We start from the raw sequence: 23,118 nt of genomic DNA on the forward strand, positions 1-23,118 counted from the left end.
ATTGTTTTTAATAAATTTATTATTAATTTGTTATAATTATCTAATAATTTCCCTTTTTTTTATATTGCAACAACAATGTGTTAAAGAAATAAACATTCCTTGCTTTACAAATAAAAAAGAAAATTTGATCACCTTAAATGAGTGAAAAAAGAAATCAGTTCTGCCCACAGTCACCACTATATATGACAAGAGGCGCGTAGTAGATACTAAAATGAAAAAATGCAAAAAAAAATGCATCAGATAATGGAGTTTATTTAGTTTGGATTCCTAAATTTAATTTTTCTAGTTTTCAAAGTTGATTTCTATGTATTGAGCCTGCCTTTGCAACTGGAGTTCAAGTGACCTTAAAACAGTACAGCTATTTCATCCTAACATGATCTATTTTAGGTATTGCTTTCATTGGTTTCAAAAAGATAAAGAAAATGTATCCAACCAGCTCCACCACTTTAAAAGTTTAAGGATCTTCAGTGCACATTAAATCATAGTTTTCAATTTCTTTAAGAACATTTTTGCTTCACTTTAATGAAAAATGTTCTCAAAAAATGCTGGATTAGGGTTAATCCAGTGTGATATTATGCTATTGGAATCATTTTTAAAAAGTCACATTAAGGCTTTTTAATGCTATAGTAAAAAAAGTTTTATTAGTGTTTTCCTTCCGCATGACACCAGAAAAGGTCTTTAAAGGCTGTTTTAAATGAACTAATAACTGTACATAACCCACTGACGAATACACCAATGTATTAAAAAACATTTGCTATGGTACTCAGCTATGGTAGGTATTTAAGGGTTAACTTACTTGTAAACATAAGTAATTATAAGACAAATGCACAAATTAACACCCAAACTATTATGACTCATCAACGGCTTCATTTTCTTGTTTTATTATTTAGGCTTTCACAGGAAAAAAAGCTATACATGTTGATACTAATACTGGTAAACACATCTTGACATATTATGTTTCACAATCCATAGTATTAAAAGATGAATAAAGTACCATGTAACATCTATAGATAGCCTAACATACATCTACAGATATCTTACTTTAAAGACAAAAGGCTCTCCTTGTATGCATTGTAAAGCAAGTTATTAAAAAATTTTGAAAAATGTTGTGATAGTTCAAAAATACGAGCAGTAGGAAAACAATACAGTTGTGCAAAATCCCATATCCTCAGACCATACTGCAAACACGCTGGTTAGCGAATTGGACGGTTATTGTGTGGTTTATATATATATTAATGTGCATTTACATGTCCTTCCATTTTTCCCAGACTTGGTTCCTTCAGTCTATGAGACGAGTAATAAGGCTAAGGCTAACTATATGTGCAAACGTTGACTACTCATGTACACACAGCAAAGATCTGTTGAACACTTAAATCCGTGCAGATATGCATATAAAGTACGAAAACACCAAATACTTCAGGTCGATTTAAATGCAAAGAAATGCAACTTAGTATCATGCAAATATATTTTTTGTGCGGATATTCTTTTTTCAGGTAAAATATTTGATTTTACACAATCAGAAAGCAATGATGCTGTATTTTTTGGAAACCACAGACATAAATGGATATGAAGAATATGATTGATTATTTTCATCTTGTTTTGTACCAGACGCCCTCAAATTTATTAACCAAAGTCTTCTCACTCTCAGCAGCCAAGAATCCTTTCCAGTGATTTTGTTTTTCTTTTGAACTCCCAATAAAAAATGGTTCCACATCTTATTACTATTTCATTGTCTTCACATCATGCACACTGACTTTGAGAAGCTCCCTCTGCCACTTTTCAACGACAAAAAACAGATGAAATACAAATGTGATAAAAAAAAAAAACAGGCTGAAATTGGCCTAAAAATCCTTTGCTAAATCTCTGTAGAAGAATTGACCTTCCTGCTTACTGCTGCATTTTGAAAATTACTGTCTATCCAATTTTTTGAATACTCTGTCCATGATACAGATAAAATCAAACACATTTTTGCAATGTTGCTTTGCTTTCCAACTGTAAATTCACCTTGATAACAGCAAGGCTGTTACAATAAAACAAGATCCTCAGGATATCTTTTTTTTTTCCCAAAAGCTTCAAAAGACCTTTCAGTCGAAGCAGTCCTCCAGTTCTCATTGCATCTTCTACAATGCAGCATAGCAGCAGTAACTTTCTCTCTCTGCATTCATTTCTTTTTTTGTTTTTTGGCTCCGCTGGGTGAGGCACTGCCTCAGTTTTTCTCCCGGCCTCACCCAGCAGGCCTCAGAGTTTAGGTGACAGCACTGGTTGTGACGGTGGGAGCGGTGGTGCTCCTGCTCTGGCCTTTCCTTCGCTTCCCACCTCCACCTCCTCCTTTTCCTTCTCGTCCTCTGCCACGTGCATGTTCCCTCTTGTTTGTATCACCCTGTCTGCTGCCCTTATTCTTTTTCTCTGAAATGACAATGCAGAAACAACATGATTAATGTTTGCTTTTCAAAGGTAGTCTTGCAAGGCATTAATCATCCAATGTTTTCATGGAGAAATTACCATTCTGTCTTGTCAAAACTAAAACATATACTGTTGAGGGAAGCTAGAAACCTACTGATGAGGGCAACACAACAGCCAGTTACTATTAAAATAATCCAGACAACCCTTTTAAAATACCATGATTTTGGAAAAGGGATACGATCAACATCATTCAAAATATTTCCCAACTTTAATGTGACATATTCTGCACAATTCCCTTCAAAATAAATCCATATTTTAAAGGGAAAACATATAAAGAAGTGGTAGAAATGTACAAACCCTTGAACTATTTCTTTGTCAAAACTCCTTTTGATTCAGTTTCAGCTTTAATTCTTTACCATAACCTTATTTTTTTGACCTGGCAACAATTGCTCATGAGCTCATGCTCATAAAACTGTAAAACAGGTGAAATCTATTGTTCTCAGCATTTGTCTGGATTAATTCGCAGATTCTCGAGCTTCCTAGCAGAAACCTGGGGGTTATGAGTGAGTATTGTTTACAATTTACCATTGTTTTCTGTCACTATTCAGATTTATGCCATCTGACTTTTACATATGTCTCTTTAGATTTCTTAATCATTTATAGTCTCTCTGATCTAAGTTAAAAGATACTAGAAAAACTGATGAGGTCAACCCTTCACAAAGATTAGCAGGGTGAACTGGGTTTGGTGGTAGGTGTGTTCCAGTGAACACAGAATACTGGAGTTAAATTAGAATAGCCAAGACAAAACTAGCCAGAATAGAATAGAATAGAATAAAAAAGCATTTATGATCTCACAGTAGGAACATTTAGAGAGTGTTTTCACAAAGTAAGCATGTGCACATTAATGCAGCCAGGTCTTCTATTGTTCTTTTTTATATTTTTCATTAACCAACTATCTCTTTTGCATTTCAGTACAGAATCAATTTCTCATTAAAGGTTCTAAATTCCTTTGAAGTTTATTATGTTGGTCACAAGTTCTATATCATAAAAACGTTTATTTGAAAATGTGGAGGTAGACTTTTCATATCTGTACTTTTTACGTTTAGAGTCATATGAACTATGAGTGTATTGTATTTAGATCAGGTTAGGTAAATTTAGGGTTTAAAATGTTATCATTCAGTCAAACTAAACATTTTAAGTCAGGGGTTGAAAGAGGTATCATCCCTGTTGCGGATATTTTAAATACCAACACTTTCAGGAATTTGATTAATTTTAATACGATGGAGTTTAAATATGAAAATAAATAAAGTTTTAGGGGAAGGGGTTAAATATTCTTATCGGAGGCATTTGGGAAGCAAACTATACTGGCATGGTGACACGGAAGGCAATTTCAGAAAAGCTTTTTTGTTTAAATGGTTTGGACAAAATGAACTACAACTCTTGTATCTGGTGCAAAGCAAAAAATGCAAGCATACCTTCTAAAGAGCTCCATAAGAGTCACTGGAATAATTTCCAGAAAGGCAGCTGCTACAGTAGTTGCAATTATCAAAGCTATATCTTCAGAAATATGAATGTTGCAAATTACAGAAAACAACAGAATAAATATCTTTGTAAATGGAAGAAGTCAAAAAACGGATGATTGCAAATTTTTGCATCCTCCATTAGAAATGATGTGCAGTAGCTATAACAGCTTTGCACTCCTTCCCAAGTATTGCACAAATATATTTGAACCTTGGGGAAAGGGGCTATTTATTAGACTTAGACTTTATGTATTAGTTTAAACAGTTGTGTTATTTCTAGACAGAATCTTGTATATTTGTAAATAGAATAAGTCTTTATATTTCAGATTAACATTATCATTTACAGCAGCAACCATGTCAACACTTGAGCACCAATACTGTACAAGCTCACTCCTGCAGGAACAAGCCAGCTCTAAATGCTGTATATTTGCTTACAGTCAAGGAAAACTAAAATTATCATCTCTTTAACGTCAACAAAGAAGAACTTTTGTAGCAACGGATCAACATTAGTAGAGAACTTAAAGCCCAGCTGTCCTGAAAGACACATGGGACCGATCTGGCAGTGGTCTCTTAGTCTGTTTAATTTAGGTTTCAACAGCTACTCACTCCTGTGTCCCACTTGACAAACCCTCCACACCTTCTCTCTGCTTAAGCTCTTATATACACCTGTCACAAATTTAAAAGGCCTAATTGCTCCATAAAAAAAATAACAAAAAACGTCCACATTGTGGTTAGTTTCCATATATTATCTGTTAAAAAAATTGGATAAGTTAATAATTTTGATGGCTTATAAGAGTACTGTGGGTAGTGAGGTAGCAATGTTCTATTTTAAAAACCCTTTAAAAAAATCACTTTAGCTTTAATTATATGAAGATTTTCAAGGACCCAGTGATAGCCAGTTAACAAAGAGGAAAACAGACATTAAAGTCTAAAAGCCACTGAAACACTGTGTTTAATTGCCCTGTTTTAAGATGTGCACTTACAATGGAGACAGACTGATTCAAAATGAGTGAAGTCACTTTGGAGCCTCCAAAATAAACAGACAAACGCCACACAATCAACAGTTACATCTACAAAGTTCATATATTGTGAAGAAATCATCATACATCATACATTCATTAAACATAGAGTAAATTATTTCAAGCTTTTATATATGAATACCAAAAAATGACAGTGTAATACAATCTTAATGTCATGTAAGAGCAATAGAAAAATACATTTCCAACAGAAATGGAAAGCTTCTTTGATATCAATCATGTCATCTCAATTAAATGCAATGACACGTTCAAAATGTAAACACCCAATAAAACTATGCACGAACAGTTGAAATGAAACATGTAGAGAATGTGTGAAACAGTCTTTGAAAATATTTCCAAAACATGGGTGGACGCACACAATGTGTAAGGACTTAATTACTTCTCTAACAAATCACTGATGGAGCCAAGAGACGGGGACTCCATCAGTTTATGACGGCCCTGATTGCACCTCCTCTCCATCCAAGCTAAACAGTTTTGCTTGACAAATGCAATAACACATGTAGCAAATCCTTTTTCGTGAGACTTTTTTTGTGGAGCTTCAGGAAACAGTGGGGGGAAAAAAATAATCACAGCCAATTCAACACAAAGCGTGAGATCTGCAGACCACTAAATCACTAATGTTATACAAGATCTGCCCCCTGTGTTTTATATAGCCCTACTGCCAGCCAGCTCCGACAGATGAATCCACAGCTGTGCTCTTTTACCCACATGAATTTGTTCACTGGTGTAACAGCGCCATCACCCATGAATTATTCTGCAGATACAAATCATTGCAGTCCGGTTTTGCAGAAGTAAGGCAAGTGAAAAGCTGAGAAAAGAAAAAAAAAATCCCTGTAGCATTAACAGTCAGTTATTATGTGATTATAATTTAACATTTGTCACATAAAACCTTCTGCATCATCCTTTCTTTTTATCATAAGCTACCTTTGCACACAGTGTAGGTAGAGTAGTTTATAATTTTTCACTGCTAATTATACTTTTGAACTCAAAGCTAAAAGTTTTTCCAAGAAGAAATCATAAGAATGAATTTGCTTCTCGTTTCTGATGGAGTTAAAATCCAACCGAAAGCCAACTTCTCTATGAACAACTACAATCCTTCATCCGCGCAGATCTGAACAGGACACTGTCAGATCATGTTCTGTTGTTTAGATCCAGAACCCGAGAGGAACTTTCCAAGTTTAGAGAATGGTAACATAATATGCGGGCCCTCCCCATGTTTACTCACATACAGTATATCGGGGCAGGCCATCTGTTAGATGTTGAAACATCTGTACTACTGCCAGGGCTGTGCAAATGTTGTTTGCCAACGTTGCTGCTGTGGCCGAAACCCCCTAAGCGTGCCACCGTCCAATAAAGACTTTAAATACTCCTCATTTAAAGTTCTCCTTGCCCTTGTAAATAACTTTACTATTATAGCCCTGTGAAAATTGGAGCATTATGTATAGTAAAGGAAACTGACATACGGGGGCATTTAGAGAGAAACTGATTTGCTAATAATTCCGAATTAGCATTAATACTATTGTAATTAAAGGGATTTGACCTAATGAATTTAAACAAGTGGGTTCAATAGCTACTTAACAACAAAGAAGAAGTATTTGCCCTCTTAATAGATTTTTTTGTTTGCTTTTTTGTCACAGAGCTTTTTTTTTATTATTTAGATCACACAAACATATGCAGAGAACATGAGCAAAATTAAGGAAATAAAAAAAACATCCAAATGTTATGTAAAGTATATCCCTCCCTTTGTTAAATCATAATTTGAATGGGGAAAAAGTGAATTAACTGTTTTCAGTTTCTGTGACCAGTTTCTCTTTACACTTGTCAGACAACATGAGTTAAAAGATCTCAAACTCTAGAGGCATACAGTACAAGAAAGGAAGAGAAACTTGGTGACATTTTTTGTCTGGCTAGAGTTACAAAGCTTTGGACTCCAGCAAAACCAAACTGAAAACTATGAACAGCGGTAAACCCTCTGAACAAGGACCAGCCTAAAAGTATTACTCCAAATGCTTATGGAATGTTTATGATTTAACAGTAAGAATGAGAGTGGGAACATTTTAAACTCAAGGCAAAAACCAATGTTTATCACAAAGAACGCAGAGGCCCATCTTACATTTTCTCAGAAATTAAATAAAAACAAAATACTCGTAACCACATTTGGAAAATATTCACTGGACTGTTGAGACAATAGTGGACCTTTGTGAAATGTACAGTATGTGCAACATGTCATATGATATAAAGCTGCACAGCATTTGAGGAAAAAAGCCGTTATACCAACAGTAATACAAGAGGGTCAGAGTATTATGGTCTGAAGTTTACTTTCCTGTTTCAGGGCCTGAATGTCTTGTAATATAAGATGAAAACATTAAACTGCCTATAGAATGCGAAATGAACTTTTTCTGAGCTCTTGTCATTATGCCCTACTTTTATCAATATAGTGCCTAGAGGGGTAGTGTGCTTGTTTCAGGCATGTCTGGGTAATCCTGAGGAATTCTGTTCCCTGAGCAGAGGCTGGTGTCCATCACCGTTTTATGTAGAGCATCACCTGCTTCCTCCAGTAAGCACCAACTTTGAACGTGTTGCGCCTGCTCAGTAAACAATAAGCTCACTTTCATGTGAGGCAAAGCGTAATAATTTCTAGAGCGAGGGGCTCTTTTTGCAGCTAATCTGTACAGTGACAGCGACTAATGTCTTAAGTTGTGAAAATGTGTTGTTTGGTTGCAAGTTATCTGAGTCCCTTCCTTAATGGAAACCTAATGGACACTATCAACTACTTCCTGAACTTAAAAACAGCTCCTTTGTTTAATGTCTTTCATTATTGGATGAACTGATTAATCCATGTGTGTCTGGCCATTGTTGTCAAGGTTACTGAGGTCAGGTAAACCTGGATTAACACTATCACTATCTCCCAGAGTGGTGGTGTAGAGGTAGCCCTTTTTTCCTCATTGTTTTGGGTCAAAATGTTTTTTGTTTTTAAATCCATACTAGGAACTGAAGGATCGATATTATATTGGGCAACTGAAACCATTTTTTCCAACACCCCTATTTTTAACGTTGGAAAAACAACAACACGAAAAAAAAAACCTAACATTTCATACACAAATGAATACTCCGTTGGGTAATATGTCATCATACATATATTTAGAATTGACTTTAGAACTGTATGATTTCAATAGTTTTTGCATGTATTAACTCTGTGAAGTAATTTTTTATTTGCCACAAATAGGTAGAAACATCATGGCCTTTTTCCTGCACTTTTTGTTCAACGTACATGGTAGTTTGTCTGTCAGTTGTCTTTTAATGGCCTCAGCAGTGAAAATTTTAAAAAGCAACCAATAAAAGATTGTGAAAGCAGATAATGGCCACTAAACAGTGAAAATGACTATTAACCTGCTGGAGAGCAGGCGACTGTGTGCAGGCATGAAAATCTCTTGCTTAAGTGGTCATGAGAAGCCAATAGCTCTTTTTCTAGGTTTTTAGATTCCCTTCCAGCTTAGCAATGCACAATGTCCAGCCATCATCTGTTCAGCTGGTGGTTCAGCAGCTTTATTGTTTATATGTGTTAATCTAGGGAGACTCTGTAACCTTCTGTGTCCTCTGCCAAACTAAGCCCAACAAACATACTGCAGGTCAAAGACACACCGGTGAGCAGGCTGATCTTGAGAAGTGAGTAATGAGACTTTGGATGCCTTTTTAATGCACATTCTTGCCTCTTATTTGTTGTCTGAGTAAAATTATGCTACATTTTATAGGGCACTCTGAGTTGTGAATCAGCTCTTTTGGATTAGTGTTTTACCTCTTGCACAAGGCGTCTTGGTCACCGTACACTTCCTCCTTTCTGTACTTGGAGCACAGGTCTGTGAGGGCACAAATGCAGGGGAGGTTTCCACACTGTGAATCTGGGGAAGGGGTAAACGAACCCGGGTTTGTGAGCCTTTCTTAAATCCACAAGTCTTGTTCTTCTTCATGCAGGAACTCCATTGGCTCCACTCTCCTAGTTCACATTCTGAAGCATGATGACCTGGGACAAAAAAAAAATACACTGAATATATATATATATAATCACGTTCAAACAACTTTTGGGCTGAGTGAATTTTCCACAGCTTCAGCATCTCACATTCACTTCATATTTTCTGTGTGCTTTTCACACCTCAGTAGATTTGATTCAGGATAATGAGCTTAGGGAGCCTGCACATCTGAAAACAATTTGTGATTTGTGGATGGATTTATAGCAGGGGAGCAACAGGTTTAGGTAGTTGCTAAGAAACTGAAAATGTGTTGTCTTTAAGCAGACTCTGCATGTTACAAATATGGATGAGAGCAGAGGCAGTTTAACTGAGAAATTCAGTGCCTTGGAAAAGTATTTATACCTTTGGAGCACAGAAAACACTTTCCATGAGACAACTAGGCGTTTTCTATTGCTTTTATGCAGCAAAAAAACACCAAGTAGTTAATTATGTTAAAATTTTTATATCTTTCACTTGACCTTAATTATACAAGGTAATTGAAATTCTAACTGTATACACTATCTTTTTTTTGACTATTGAGCCGAGGTAACAAGTAATTTTCTCCACTGTGAGATCAATAGAGTCAATCAATGAATCAATTAATCCTTTGAGAGCAAATTTTTATGGCATGGCTAAAATGCCCCATCAGAAGAATGAAAATTTAAGGAAAACTATTCAATGCTATTCAAAAAAATTACACTACATGATTTCATTACATGCAGTGAAAGAAATTATCATCGTCATAAGAGAGCATTAATCAGAGACTCAGCCAAGAGGCTGAAAGTAATGAACTGCAGAGGTCCACATGCAACAAACAAGGTGTAACTATTGCATGAAATGACTATCAGTTGTGGGAGAGGCAGGAAGAAAGATGTTGAAAGAAAACAAAACAACTTAATTAATTGACCTTGCTTGGTGCAGAAGAGTGGCAATATCATGCTATGGGAATTTTCTTTTTTTCTATGCTATATTTATCAGCAGGCACAATACAAGCTGGTTTAAGTTTATGGAATGATTAATGAAACTGCAAAACAGCTGAAGCAAAGGTTCACCTTCTTACAAGACAAAGGCGATAAAAATACAGCCCACGCTTTAGCAGAATGGTTTGCTTAAATCACATCGGCTGATCTAATCATAATTCAGAAACAAAATCTAATTAGGAAACTAGGGTAGGAATTAGAACTTGCAGTTCAGACCGTCTGGAAATTAAGAGTGAGAGACATAACTAAACTGTTGCATAAAAAGCCAAACAGAAATATGTCAGCTACTTTTTGGATGTTTCTATCTTTTCTTGAAACTCAAAAGGTAAATGATAAATGCCTGGCATTTCAAGTTACCTTTGAGTTGTTTAAAAGGAAATTAGATTTTCAATGCTGTTTTTTAAGCACTGATCTTGACAGACCTGTTTGTGTCGTTTGACAGAAATACATGAACAAGAAAAAAATCTTTGGGAATGTTGTAGGTTTCAGCTCAATTATTTAGGTAGGATGAGGTGGTCAGCACTGTTTATATGTTAAAAGGGCTGTTTTTATTATTATAATTTGGTAATACTCTTTTTAAGCCATAAAATAAAAAATATAAAATTGAACTTACCCTCACAATCCATGGTGTTATTGGCAGTGTGCTTGCCTGGAGGGCAGCGGACATAACATCGGCCACTGTGCGAATACAAACCCTCCTTACATTTTGTGCAAAAGTTGCGACTGAAACATGCTTCACAATTTTCTATTTTACACTCTGAAAGACATACAGACAAAGAGAGAGTATTACAAGGATGGATTTAGTAAAATATGATTTCTGTTGTATTTTTCAGTCTAAACATATAAAGTTTTTAGACTAAGCAAAATATACCTTTTTTTAATGAATAATTAGTAATTGGAAAACAAACAAGATGTCTCTCTTTAGAACAGTAATAGTTTCCTTTAACAAAACCTGGCACAGGGCAGATTTCTTTTTTTTTTTTCCATTTTACCATGGAAAGCAAGTTTAAATGAAAGCTGCCAGCTTAGCTGTTACTGGCCTGTTCAGTCAGTTAGCAACAGCTTCTACAGCAGATTTCGCAACAGTATATTTCTTAACATCCCAAGCATAAAAAGCTGGAAGCAAGGGTACCTAAAATGTGACTTTTCACACACTTTAACTTCTGTTGTCTCATTACATTGAAAAGGTCGTTTGCTGGGTGCTTGTGGCCATAAAATCTGTTATCTAGTCTTTAAAACATACATGCACTTATGACCCTTTGGTATTATAATAAAACAAGCAATCTCCTGTCAATTTAAATAATCATCTTACATCCAAACAGTGTGAAATTGTAAATATCATGACTTAAATTTAATTTGCTGCTTCTTTTTTTAATTCAGTTTTACTGACCACATTTAGGCCTGACATGCAGAACATAGAAATAACATAAATAAAACCTCTGACAATTTAAAGTAGATACATAAATCTCGAAACATAACGCAGCATTTGTGGTACTATTATGAAAGAGAGACCCAGCAGCAATGCCAACCATTATTAAAAATTAATTTTCATTTGGTAAACATCCCCCTCAGTTTCCTCCTAAATGCTATCTTAAATATTATATTGACCTGATATGACCCAAAGCTAAACATTTGAAAGGTATGGGTCTTCTTACATTCAGAATAAGACTTACAGAATTAAGGACAAGGAAGCCTATATCAATGGCCAAACACGGTATTAGTGGAATGCTCTGGTCTAGATGACTTTCTGTAGCTGATGGAGCAACAAATTTTGTAATATCAGCCAAAACTCTTTGATTTTAGGCTAACATGCATTTATTTTGGTTATTTAAGGCAGGGAAATGATCCAAGGCACTAAACATAGAAAATTAAGATTTAGATTAGGCCTTCAATAACTCTAATTAAGATGCAGCAGTTGAATTTCAACTAATCAAGCTACCAATATACCTAAAATAAGACAAGTCTGAAAAGAATGGGTCAGAAATCCTCCATATAGACTCAAAAGGACTCTTTGAGGATGAGGATTAGTTTTCTATCTTCAAGAAAGAAAATCATAATTTTAAAAATTGCTAATTTCATAAGCTGTTTTTGTCTGGTAATAAAAAAATATTATCTTAAGAATTAAGTGTGAGAAAAAAATCAAAATGGGAGAACTTGGCTAGGTGTTATTCAGTTGAAATATTGAGTAAGTCTGAAAAACATTAAACATTAAAAACCCTCAGTGCTTCTTTCAAATATGGAGTAGGATAGCTCCATTATTATGAATTATTATTAATATTATTTAAATTTTTTATTATTATTAATATTATTTAAATTTTTTATTATTATTAATATTATTTAAATTTTTTATTATTATTAATATTATTTAAATAAGACCTCTTTTTTAACACTCATTGATTTCTAAAACTTTCTCATAACGTATCTACATTGATTGCACTAGATATATCATTGATTAGAAAATGAGGAAATGTAGATATCCAAAAGGTTCCCCTGAGGCTCTATTGGGGATAAACATTATTCACAGATATGATGAGATCTTGCTAAGAAATAAATGAAAACTGGTAGAAATGTATTTACAGGCTTAACATTTGGCAGCTGGTTTAAATCCAAGACCAGAAAGGATTTTACACTGGATCCCTCAGTGAGATCTTAATGCGCTTTTTTTTCCTTCTAAATACTAATTTCAAGCATTGACAGCTAAATTTGAAAAACAATGTTTGTTGCATGATAATTCAAGACAAATGTTGCTAACAAGACATTCAAGGATTTGATGTAAAAGGGCAGATGAGTGGATAATAACCCCAGTCTACCCACTAAGTGCCTTCTGAAAGAATTTGAGAGTAAAATGCAGCCATTTGAAGGAGAGAATTGAGAGGGAACTGCAAAAAAATATGTTTCATGTTCTGTTATGTCCTGTTTTATCCACAGAGTTTCTCTGCAAAACATTATTAGATTACAGAAAGTAATTTATCAGATATAATCTAGCTTGCCATATTAAGTAGTTAAAATAAGTATCTATTTCCTTCTTATGTGATTTAACATGTGCAACAGGGATATCAATTACATTTTAAGTTTACTCATAACCCAAAACAGCAACTGACTGCATACAGTTACAAAAGTGCATTGCTATAGTGAAAGCGTAACAAACACCCCCTGGCCTGACTTGCACAACTGTGCCAACTGAAAAACAGAAACGCTGAAAAACAAACTAAAAATATTTTCATTGGGATTTTTTTTTTTTTTCGTCCAATTCTTATTTCCACCCACATATAAAAGAAAACAAACATCAGACCGAGCTCCTGGCACTCTTCACCTATAAGCACTGGGGCCAGTACCATATGAGAAAAAAAGGAAGTTTATTAAGTAGTGAGGGCGCAGCTGCCCTTTCAACCACCCTATAAATAGTCAAACCTGCTTATTACCACAAAGAGGACCACTTAAAGCCTTACATTCCTGCAGCTTAAGAAAATATGAGCTGTTTTTTTTACTTTTATAACCCAATATACTGTTGTTGTTTTTTTTTTTTTACTTTTGTCAGTATTTTTAATTGAACTAGATAATTAACAGTATATAAGGGATTATGCAATGAAATGTCTAATAACATAGCATCTTGTTTTGTCACAAATATTTATTCAACAAGTGTAACTTATATTGAACATGCAGTACCTTCTGGTCTATCTAGAACCGTTCCTTGGAAAATTTAGATATTCAGCCCTATTCATGGGTTTGGATCTTTTGTATATAATGTAATTGACAGTAAATGGGGGTTAAGGCAAATTATGAACCTTACCTGTGGTAAAGATACAATGAAGGCTAAATAACCACCTTATTACCACAGCATAATACCACGCTGAAGAGTTTAGTAGAATGCAATTTTTAATTCTACTGGGATTCTCATAGATTCAATGTCATGTTGGTACGTCTGTATAGGGTAAAATAACTGTCAAAAACAAAAGTATGCCTGAGGATATGAATTTGCAAATGTAAATCAATAAATGTGAGGAAAAGCTCATGTAAATATGCAATTTTCAGTACAAATCAGAAATGTACGGTTGTAAATCACAAATTTACTAGTAAAAATCATAAATGTATGATTTGGAATCACAAGTGCACGAGTACGAACTATAAATGTATAAGTGTGAATTTGCAGCCCTTACGTTTGTGATTTATAATTGAACATTTCTGATTCTTACTTGTAAGTTAGTGATTTTTACACCTGTTTTTTCAAAGTCGTTACTCTTCTACAAGCATCCAGAACTTCTTCACCTGTATTTTCAAAGATGAAAAATACTTACAGCAAGGAACAAATACAAGTCTTACATTTCCTCACATTTATTAACTTAATTCTAAAATTCAGACACATAAGCATACAATTTTTACTGAGAGCTACCTTATCCCTTACCTCGGAATATTATAGTAAACTTTCTTTAGACAGATTAGAGTGCAGAGGAACTTTTAAGAAGTAATCAAGGATTTTTGGTTTGCCAAGGAATAACACTTTAGACAGACACCTATTTATTAGTCTCTTTCAGAATTTAAAAGAGATACTATCATACCATTAAAGTGAGTGTTGACTTTCATCAGTCAGGAAATTTCAACCAGAAAATATCAAATCTGTCTTGCAGTCTGCCTCAGCTCTGTTGTTGTTTGGGAGGCTGGCTGCCTACTCTCTGTTCTGCTCCACCCTGCCAATTAGGGTAAGCAGTTACAATTGTCTCTCCCCTCCTCACCCTAATTCCTCCCAACTGGTATACTGCCCTGTTAACCTGACTGTCACAGTCAGTCTCTGCCAGATTGTCTCTTTGCCTGCATGAGGTTCATTTCCAATACTTGTGTGCATGGCCTGCCTGTTCTACAATCCTGTGCTTACCCTGCCCTCATTTGGTCCTCATCGGCTTCTGACTCTGGTTACAACCAGGACTGTGTCTGCCAGTCACCAGGCTGTTCAGCCTTCATCTCCATTTTCGAACCTGAGACCAGCCTATTCTGCCTACATCTCCAATTCAGTTGATCATATCCACACCCTTTAATAAACCTTTTAAGCACAACACAGTCTACAGATGAATTATGGGGTTATTTGCTTAATTTGTTACATAATCAATCACTCTTACCCATTTCCATAGTAATAGCAATAATTGATAAAACTAATCGAAATTAACAAATACAATAATATGAGAACCAATGTTTGCCACAAGCACAAAAAGAAGAATGGCAAGGCGGTGCAAAAAAATAAAAAAAAGTTTGAAGTTAGGAAATGGCTCTAAAAGCAGGATCATCTGGGGGTCAGTAATTATACATATACCAGCCTTTATAAGCTAAACCTCAAATAGTTGTTTGGGAGGAATGCCAGAGGAAAACCCTATCTTTCCACATAAATCCGGAACTTTAACTCATACTTGAACCCTATCCTTCGGTAAAACAAGACTAAGATGGAAGCTTTCTGCAATAAACCCCAACGGTGGATTTAGTGTAGGAGAAAACCCCTTCCCCTAAAAACGGGAAAATAGCATTTCATGACAGTGGAGAATCTCTATTACTGTGGGCCTCTTTCTAAAAAAGCCGAATGAGGTTTCAGGTTTATCTTGCAACAACACACAGTAAGGATGATAATAGGAGATAAAAAAAATAAATAAAACAAACAGTGGCATCTTTGAGTTACAAAGAATTTCATTAAAATGTATTTGCATGTATCTCCATCAGTGTTGCGGATAAGAAAACAAAAAACAATCTAAAATAGAGAATTTATGTATTTAACCTTTATATCTGCCTGAAGATTTTAATAAAAATGATTATAATTTAAGTAAAAACAACTGCAGATGCAGCAATAGTCCCATCTAAACAGAACTGGAACAAAATTGTGGTACAAACCACTAAATACTCACATAAGCAAGATATGATGAGTCAAAAGTAAGCACATGTCTTCCAGAGGTCTAATTTGGATATTGTTGAGAAATAAGTTTACTGAAACCTTCATGACTTTGCAGGATTGTATATGAATGTTAACAAATTCACTGTGCCCACTCATATCCTGTTTAAGGGAATCAGTCTCTTTTGGGGTGAGTTTTTTTTTTTTTTTTTTAGGTTTTACAATGTGTAAAATAAACTCACGTGTGCATCGGTTGTGGCCTTCTGGGTTCCTCATTCCAAAGTAACCCACCGGACAGGAGGGGAGGCAAACCCCTATCTGACGGATGTCATTGCGCTCCAAGAAGATGAAGAGCTTTGGATTGCATTTAATGCAGCCATTGTACTCAGAACATTTGTCACAGCCTTTGGGGCAGGATGGTGGTCCCTCAGTGCTAACTGCGGAAACATTAGGATAAACAAAAAGGAAGGAGCAGGCATAATGAGCTTGCAGAAAGTAACAGTGTGTACCTCTTATGAAGTTTTAAGAGGGAATAAAAAGATGGTATTTATCCAAAGTGGTTTATGAGATCACGGAGTTTCAGTGATTTTGTTTTCATCTCCACTGATCACCATAATAATACAAGCATTTAGAGAGTCTAAGGTTAAAGATACTATCTGGTGGTTTATTTTTTCTTGAACATGTAAGATTAAAGAATACATTTCCAATTAAGCACAACCAAAAAAATTGTTTGTTTGTTTTTTATAAAAAAATAGAAAAATAACTTCTTATTCTGCTTTGTACATAATTAGATCAAGGACATTTCAAGAAAGACAATTTTATTAGTAAACTTTATTAATCAACATAGACTATAGGATTCAAGTTGCAGGACTACAACCTCTGAGCTGAACTCAGATGACCTCAAAACCATGAAGGTTAATAAAGCTTAAGTAATATGCATTTAACCTGGTATGAATTTGTTTAAATTCCAGGTTGTTCTTTTTTTTTTTCACTTGGCCCAAAATGAATGTTTCCAATTTTTTTACTGATTCCTGCAATGTTCCCCAATACAGCTCAGCAAATTTAATGAAGCTGTATAGAACATAGGTATTCACTTTAAATGAATAGTTTAATTGTAAATGGACAAGTGAAAAAAAGAAAAGCAAATACTGCAAGCAGACATAGTAAAAGTTTGTCTGGTTAATTGTCTTATTCCATTTTAGTATTTTAACAGATGCATGTATGTCTAGAAGCTGTTTTTGACAAGGTTAATTAAATTATTCAAAGCAAACTAATAAAAAAATGGAAATCTATGGTCTACTAATTACATTTAAGGGTAAATTGACAAAACAAAACTCTGGATTGTAACTTAGGAATAGGATATAAGAAATAAAAACAGCAATTGCAGCCATAAAAGTCTAATACAGGCCTAAAATAGCCAACAGCACCTGATAAAAGGCAAGGCATGGAGAAGGCAAGTGTATTAATATTGCTCATTTCTGTGGCAAGATAGTTCAGTGTTCTACATAAAAAAAGTGAAACATAATCGGAATAGTACATTGCAGGATTATAAAGTAATTGAATAATTAATAAACTCAAATAATTAAAGGGAAAAAATTTATAATTAAAATTATGAGATGATAACAATTAATCATAATAATTAATTATCATAAAATGATGAATAAAAATCGATGACAAAAAATTCACTAATAATGTTTAGGCTACAGTATAAGGCTGCTTCTCCTTGTTTGGCTCTGGGTCTGGGTATGCAGAGTAGACTTGATCCAGGAAACCTGAGAGGTCTGGGCGGTTGATCCATAGACAACAGGTCTGTAATGTATTTTGGTGCTAAGCCATTTAGTGATTTATAGACTAACAGAAGGATTTTAAAGTCTATTCTCTGAGATACTGGGAGCCAGAGTTAGGACTTTAAAAATGGGGATATGTGAGTACAGTACATTTCCCGGTCTTCTTTCCAGCCAAGGATATGAATCAGCTCCTTTAATCCTCAAAAAAGCCGAAGAAAGCAACACAGAAGCAGTAACCTATATCATTTCTTGGAAACACATGTTATAGTGCACATCCTTACTAGCAGTGTTTCATTGGAAGAAAACAACAGTCATCTGAGTTGATTTACTGTGCTATTCTCTATCAGCTCAACGCGCACTCATACAGCAATCAATCTGCTGTGCTGCCTCCCAAAGATAAAGATGGAAGGCGAAACCCGTTAAAAGGTTTCTTCCAGGAACAGATATCTCCATGTCAAAGGAATGGTAAGCAGCAGTAATTAGGGTCAATTCTAGTTACTCTTTGTTAGAAAATAAGTCATAGTTAAAAATGTCCCTAAGTAGAAATCTGTTACCGTACGGCTAAAAAAAAAGAATCTTTACAGACTATGTAAATAAAACATATAAACTCCTTTTCATTCTCTGACATTGAATTAAATTATTTGATTTGAATCTTCTTTCATTAGATTAGTGAAGGTTAACAAAATTAGATTTCTTTAGCTTCAATCAATTGCAAAGATATATGACATAATTAATCTAAGCTAAATGAAGGCTGTGGGTATGTTTTAAGGTAATTCCCCAAATGTAATCCTTCCTTGTGTTACATTTCGTAAAATAAATTAGCCAAGATATTTACTGTTTAAGGCCATATTGGCTTTGGCAATCAATACGATTTAGCAGAGATCGACTGTTAAGGGGTTCAGAAAAAAAGAAAACAAACTCTGGCTCTCCAGTCTAGTTTATTCTTGGGGTGTCATTTTCTGATGCCTGAAGATGAGAAATTCATTTGACCAAGCAATTATAAGTAAGAATGATGGGGTTCCAGACAATAGTATGAACTAGTTTTAGTTTGAATTGTGTGTAGAAACCTCCGAACAAAAGCAGAAATCCTTATGAAATTGCTGCCTCTTGCTGGTAAGAAGGAATATTATTCATTGACAATAAAATTGGTCATTTACTGACACTGTTTGAAAGGACACTTGGCATGGAAGGATCATATCGTAGCATCATATCGGGTGCACTTTAAAATATAAATTCCATCGTCTCAAGACACTGATAATTAAGTTAAATATGGGGTAGATAAGCCTTCCAAAAAGAACCAAAGTATACCACCAAATTACTATCAAAACAAAGTCAGTGTTTTCCACTAATTTAATAAAAACAAACATAAAAATCAAGTCAAATTGGACCACGAACCTGACTCAATTAAATCTGATCTGTTAGAAAGAATGGAAAAAATCTGAGTGAAAAAAACTGAACAGGATGGAAATTACCTGTACAATAAATATCAAAGCAAGTGAAAAACAAATTTAAGTGTATGTTGAAAGAGACAAGAGTAAAACATGTAAAAAAAATAAATAAATAAATAAATAGAAAAATAAAGAATAGAGGAGAGTATAATAACATTTGGAACTTAAAAAGCAAGCAATAAATAAATGAGTTGTTAAATATAACATTTTAAAAAAGAATGCATCTAAGCAGGAGGAATAAAGACATGCAAAATGTGTTGTCGTGTATCAATTTAGAAGAATTAAAAAGACAATAATGGAGCTTAAAGAAGCTAAAATAATTAGATTCAAGTCATGCCATCGAAGAGAATTTAAAGAAAGTAAAAATCGAATTATTAAAAAAAAGAGAAAAATAGTAGAAAAAGTTGTGCGCCGTTTTTTTTATATAAAAATATGTCTAAACTCTAATTGATATGAGACCGGGCTTTTTAATCTTTGTTAAAGACTTTTCGCTGAAGCACATGGAAAACAATATTGCGTTCTTTAATTTTACTTTTTTTTTTTTTTATCCTTGAATTTAACTTCTGCTTAAAACAAAAACCAACACTAAATGATCTCTTCTGCTGTTTGCGGACCAGAGGTAAGGATGATTAAAACTGAATCTGATCACTTTGAAGATACAATATCTTTAAATCTTATGTGTAAATAATTCTCTTCAGCTGGCTGTGACATTCTAGGACTGGACCTTCTGAACACTATTAGTTGCTCCATATCTCCTGTTTTCATCAAAGTGCCACTAGATTAACTCTTACTCCCCCCTCCCAGTCTGCGTGCTTATATTAGCACCACATCTGTTACAGGGGCCACTTTTGGTATTATATGTATTCTGGCTTTAAGGAGACGGGGCGAGCTTGGCATACCCTGAAAGCTAGTTGTGTGTAAAGGAAGAATTATTTCAAAGCTGACAGAAACACCAGCACAGAGAGATATGCTGCAAGTCGATCCGGGCGCCCCGTCTTTGTAGTCATGTGAGGTCAGAAAAATGCTTACAATAATATTGGCCGTCTGATCCAAGAGAGAGCTTAGAGCTGTCAGGTACTCACTCTGTTATGTGCCCACACAGCCAGACACAAAATGAGCAATGGCTTTGAGAGGGAATCCATCAAAAAAAACCTCTATAAACAACTTTAATACCCATAAAAGTTTTGCATAAACAGTGAGAGGCATAATCTTAAAAGAGCAAGAAAGATGAGCCATTTTGGGGGAAACTCTGAACCTAACATAACCCGCCTTGGAAAAACAAATAAGAGTGAAGGGAAAACAAACAAAATGTTATCTTTATTTTGCTCTTTAAATGTTTATAAGACATCCACCGCAATGAGTCAGACCACAGATTAAAAAAAGAACAGCATTGCTGCAGTGAAAAAAGGAAAACAAATAGAAGAAACCAAAAGAGTGACAACTCACCTCGTCTCTGCCTTCTCGCCTTGGAGAGCTTGAGAACGTCGCTGTGACCCATGGAGCTGAGAATGATCATTGCCAGCGCCACCAGTCCCAGCTGCATAGTCCCTGCTGCCTTCCAGGCTGTGCAAGGCCCCCCCTTGCAACCAGATGGAACAGGTAAGGGGGTGGGGTTCCCCCTTCCTCTGTAGGGCAGGTGATCCCTCTGCTGCAGGTACTGATGGACCCTCTTCTCAAAACGTAGCGCTGCTCTTCTTCCTCTCCTGTATGCCTGTCCCTCCCCCAGTCTCTCTCTGTATCTTTCACTCTACTGGCTGATATATCCAAAAGTCTGAGATGTAGAGTGTGACGTTGCGATTACACATCCGGACATGTCCGAAGCACAACAAGTCATCATGTCAGAGGTGGCATAAACAGATGGAGATGGCGGGAAGTGAGGAGGGTTAGAGCAGAGGATGCAGAGGAGGTGTGTTGGAAGCGCTTGCAGGTCAACCCATGAACTTTATGAGGAGTTTGGAAACAAGCTTGGAGCCTTCTGTTTCAGCCAGATTTACTCTCGTTTGAATGTTCTGCTTCAAAGATGGAGGGAAATAATGGTGTGCAAGCTGACAGAAGACGGGTGCAGCTTTTTTTCCCCCATATGTGGTTGCACATCTGTTTGAATCACTGCCTAATGAGAAAAAAAAACAAAACATCATTCTGGTTTAGCATGGTGTATATGTGGAAAATTTCACAACCTCAAATTACAGACAAAATAAAGGCATATTCTTTATATATTTCAGAAAATATCTTGAGTTGGATTTTGGGGGGGGGATCTTAAATAATCCAGAATAAAAAGTAAAACAATATTGAAAAGATCATCAAACCTACTGACATTTTTTCACATGACAGAATTAAACCTATTTATGCCACTGTTTTTTTTATGGACCACATCAAGGTAACTAATCATTTAAGAGATATAGGCTTGTAACATTTTTTCTTTTTTTTTATTTCGTTGTTTTTATTTAGTGTTACACTGATACCAGTATCGGGCAGAGCCTCGATCCAGCACTAAAATTGTGGTATCAGTACCAGCGAGTACCATCAAATAGGACACCGATACCATTTTGAGAGCCAAAAGTTTATTCAACTATTGGCACCCATTCCAGGTCGGCAATAAAAAAGTTACACTGGATTCACTTTGTATTAGTCTTTTTCTTGCTTCACAAAGGTAGGCAGCCAAAAGGTCGGGGCCAAAAAATAGCTTTCGCACACTATCTTTATGTATAAAATACAGAAAACTGCTGTATTTCTGCTAAAAGTCATGATTGAGAAATAATAAACATGTGAAAGAAGGTGGTCCGTTAGGATAAGAACAAGACATAACTTTTTGGTTGATGTGAAAAATGCTTTATGTGGCTGAAAACTAAGACCTTGAACATAGCACTGATTGACTTTATTGATCTCACAGTGGAGAAATTCACATGTGACATTGGCTCAATAGTCAAAAAGAAGGTGCCAAAAGTAGGAAAATATATATATATCTATATATATCTATATCTATATATATCTATATAGATATAGATATCTATATATATATAGATATATATATATATGCACAGGGATGGAGGATGCTCCTGGGACTTTACAGCAACAGGACAGGGAAGCTGTCCAACATATATACTGCGCCATTTACAGTAGGAGTGTTTAAATGAAAGCATGCATCCATGTTTTTGGATGGCCTAGCCAAAGTTCAAATCTAGATTTAGCTCAAAGATCTGACAAGAATTAAAGAATAGACACTCTGCATTCAGTCTGCCTAATCCGAATCATACAAAGACCTTTTTGGGGCTATTATATAAAGAAATGTGAAAAAACCTCAAAAGACATAACATTTGTCAATTACTTATTCAGAATATAGATGAAAGCTTATAGATTGCAACATGCAAGCAGGAACAGCTAAAGTTTACTTATTAGCATAGTTTTTGTTTTTAAACTACATTACAGTCTTGTTCATATCAAAACTTTGCTGAGATTCATTGGTTATTCATTGGACGGATGGAAGGCTTTTCTAAAAACTTGGACTAAAACATTCAAGAACTTAATTTCAATTCAGTTTCTTTATATAACACTAATTGACTTTACGGAGACAATTGAACAAGATCATAAAGTCAAATTGGTTCAAAGTTTTCTAAGGAAAACCAGCTGATTTTACAGCAGCTAGCTATAAAATGGCATCAGCTCAGTCCTTATAAAATTAAAAAAGGGATTTAAACCCGGCTGCACAGTGGCTCAGTGCTACCCACTCTGGTGCCTTGCAGCAAGACGGTTGAGAGTTTGCATGTTCTCCCTTAGCATGCGTGGGTTCTCTCCTGGTACTCCGGTTTCCTCCTACAGTCCAACATCATGGCTGTTAGGTTAATTGGCTTCTCTAAATTCTCCTTAGGTGTGAGTGTGTGCGTGAATGGTTGTTTGTCCTGTTGGTCTCTATGTTGCCCTGTGATGGACTGGCGACCTGTGTACCCCGCCTCTCGCCTGTAGAAAGCTGGAGGTAGGCACCAGCACCCCTCGCGACCCCGCTTGTAAGAAGATGGATGGATGGATGGATGGATGGATGGATGGATGGATGGATGGATGGATGGATGGATGGA

At 35.3% G+C, this 23,118-nt stretch overlaps 1 protein-coding gene across 1 annotated transcript in view; it reads right to left on the bottom strand.

Annotated features, from left to right (window-relative positions):
- Positions 1-1,843: 1,843 nt before the first annotated feature.
- The window catches only part of rspo1 (R-spondin 1), a 25,505-nt gene continuing 4,230 nt past the window's right edge, over positions 1,844-23,118 (bottom strand). The window contains exons 2-6 of the mRNA XM_015374551.1: positions 20,495-21,158; positions 16,056-16,250; positions 10,561-10,704; positions 8,757-8,981; positions 1,844-2,406 (exon numbers count right to left, since the gene is read on the bottom strand). Coding sequence (XP_015230037.1) covers positions 2,246-2,406; positions 8,757-8,981; positions 10,561-10,704; positions 16,056-16,250; positions 20,495-20,591 — 822 coding nt within the window. The 5' untranslated portion in view covers positions 20,592-21,158 and the 3' untranslated portion in view covers positions 1,844-2,245. The remainder of the gene's footprint in view (positions 2,407-8,756; positions 8,982-10,560; positions 10,705-16,055; positions 16,251-20,494; positions 21,159-23,118) is intronic.

The sequence above is a fragment of the Cyprinodon variegatus genome, unplaced genomic scaffold, assembly GCF_000732505.1.
Source record: "Cyprinodon variegatus isolate N-32 unplaced genomic scaffold, C_variegatus-1.0 Scaffold6, whole genome shotgun sequence".
Classification (NCBI taxonomy): domain Eukaryota; kingdom Metazoa; phylum Chordata; class Actinopteri; order Cyprinodontiformes; family Cyprinodontidae; genus Cyprinodon; species Cyprinodon variegatus.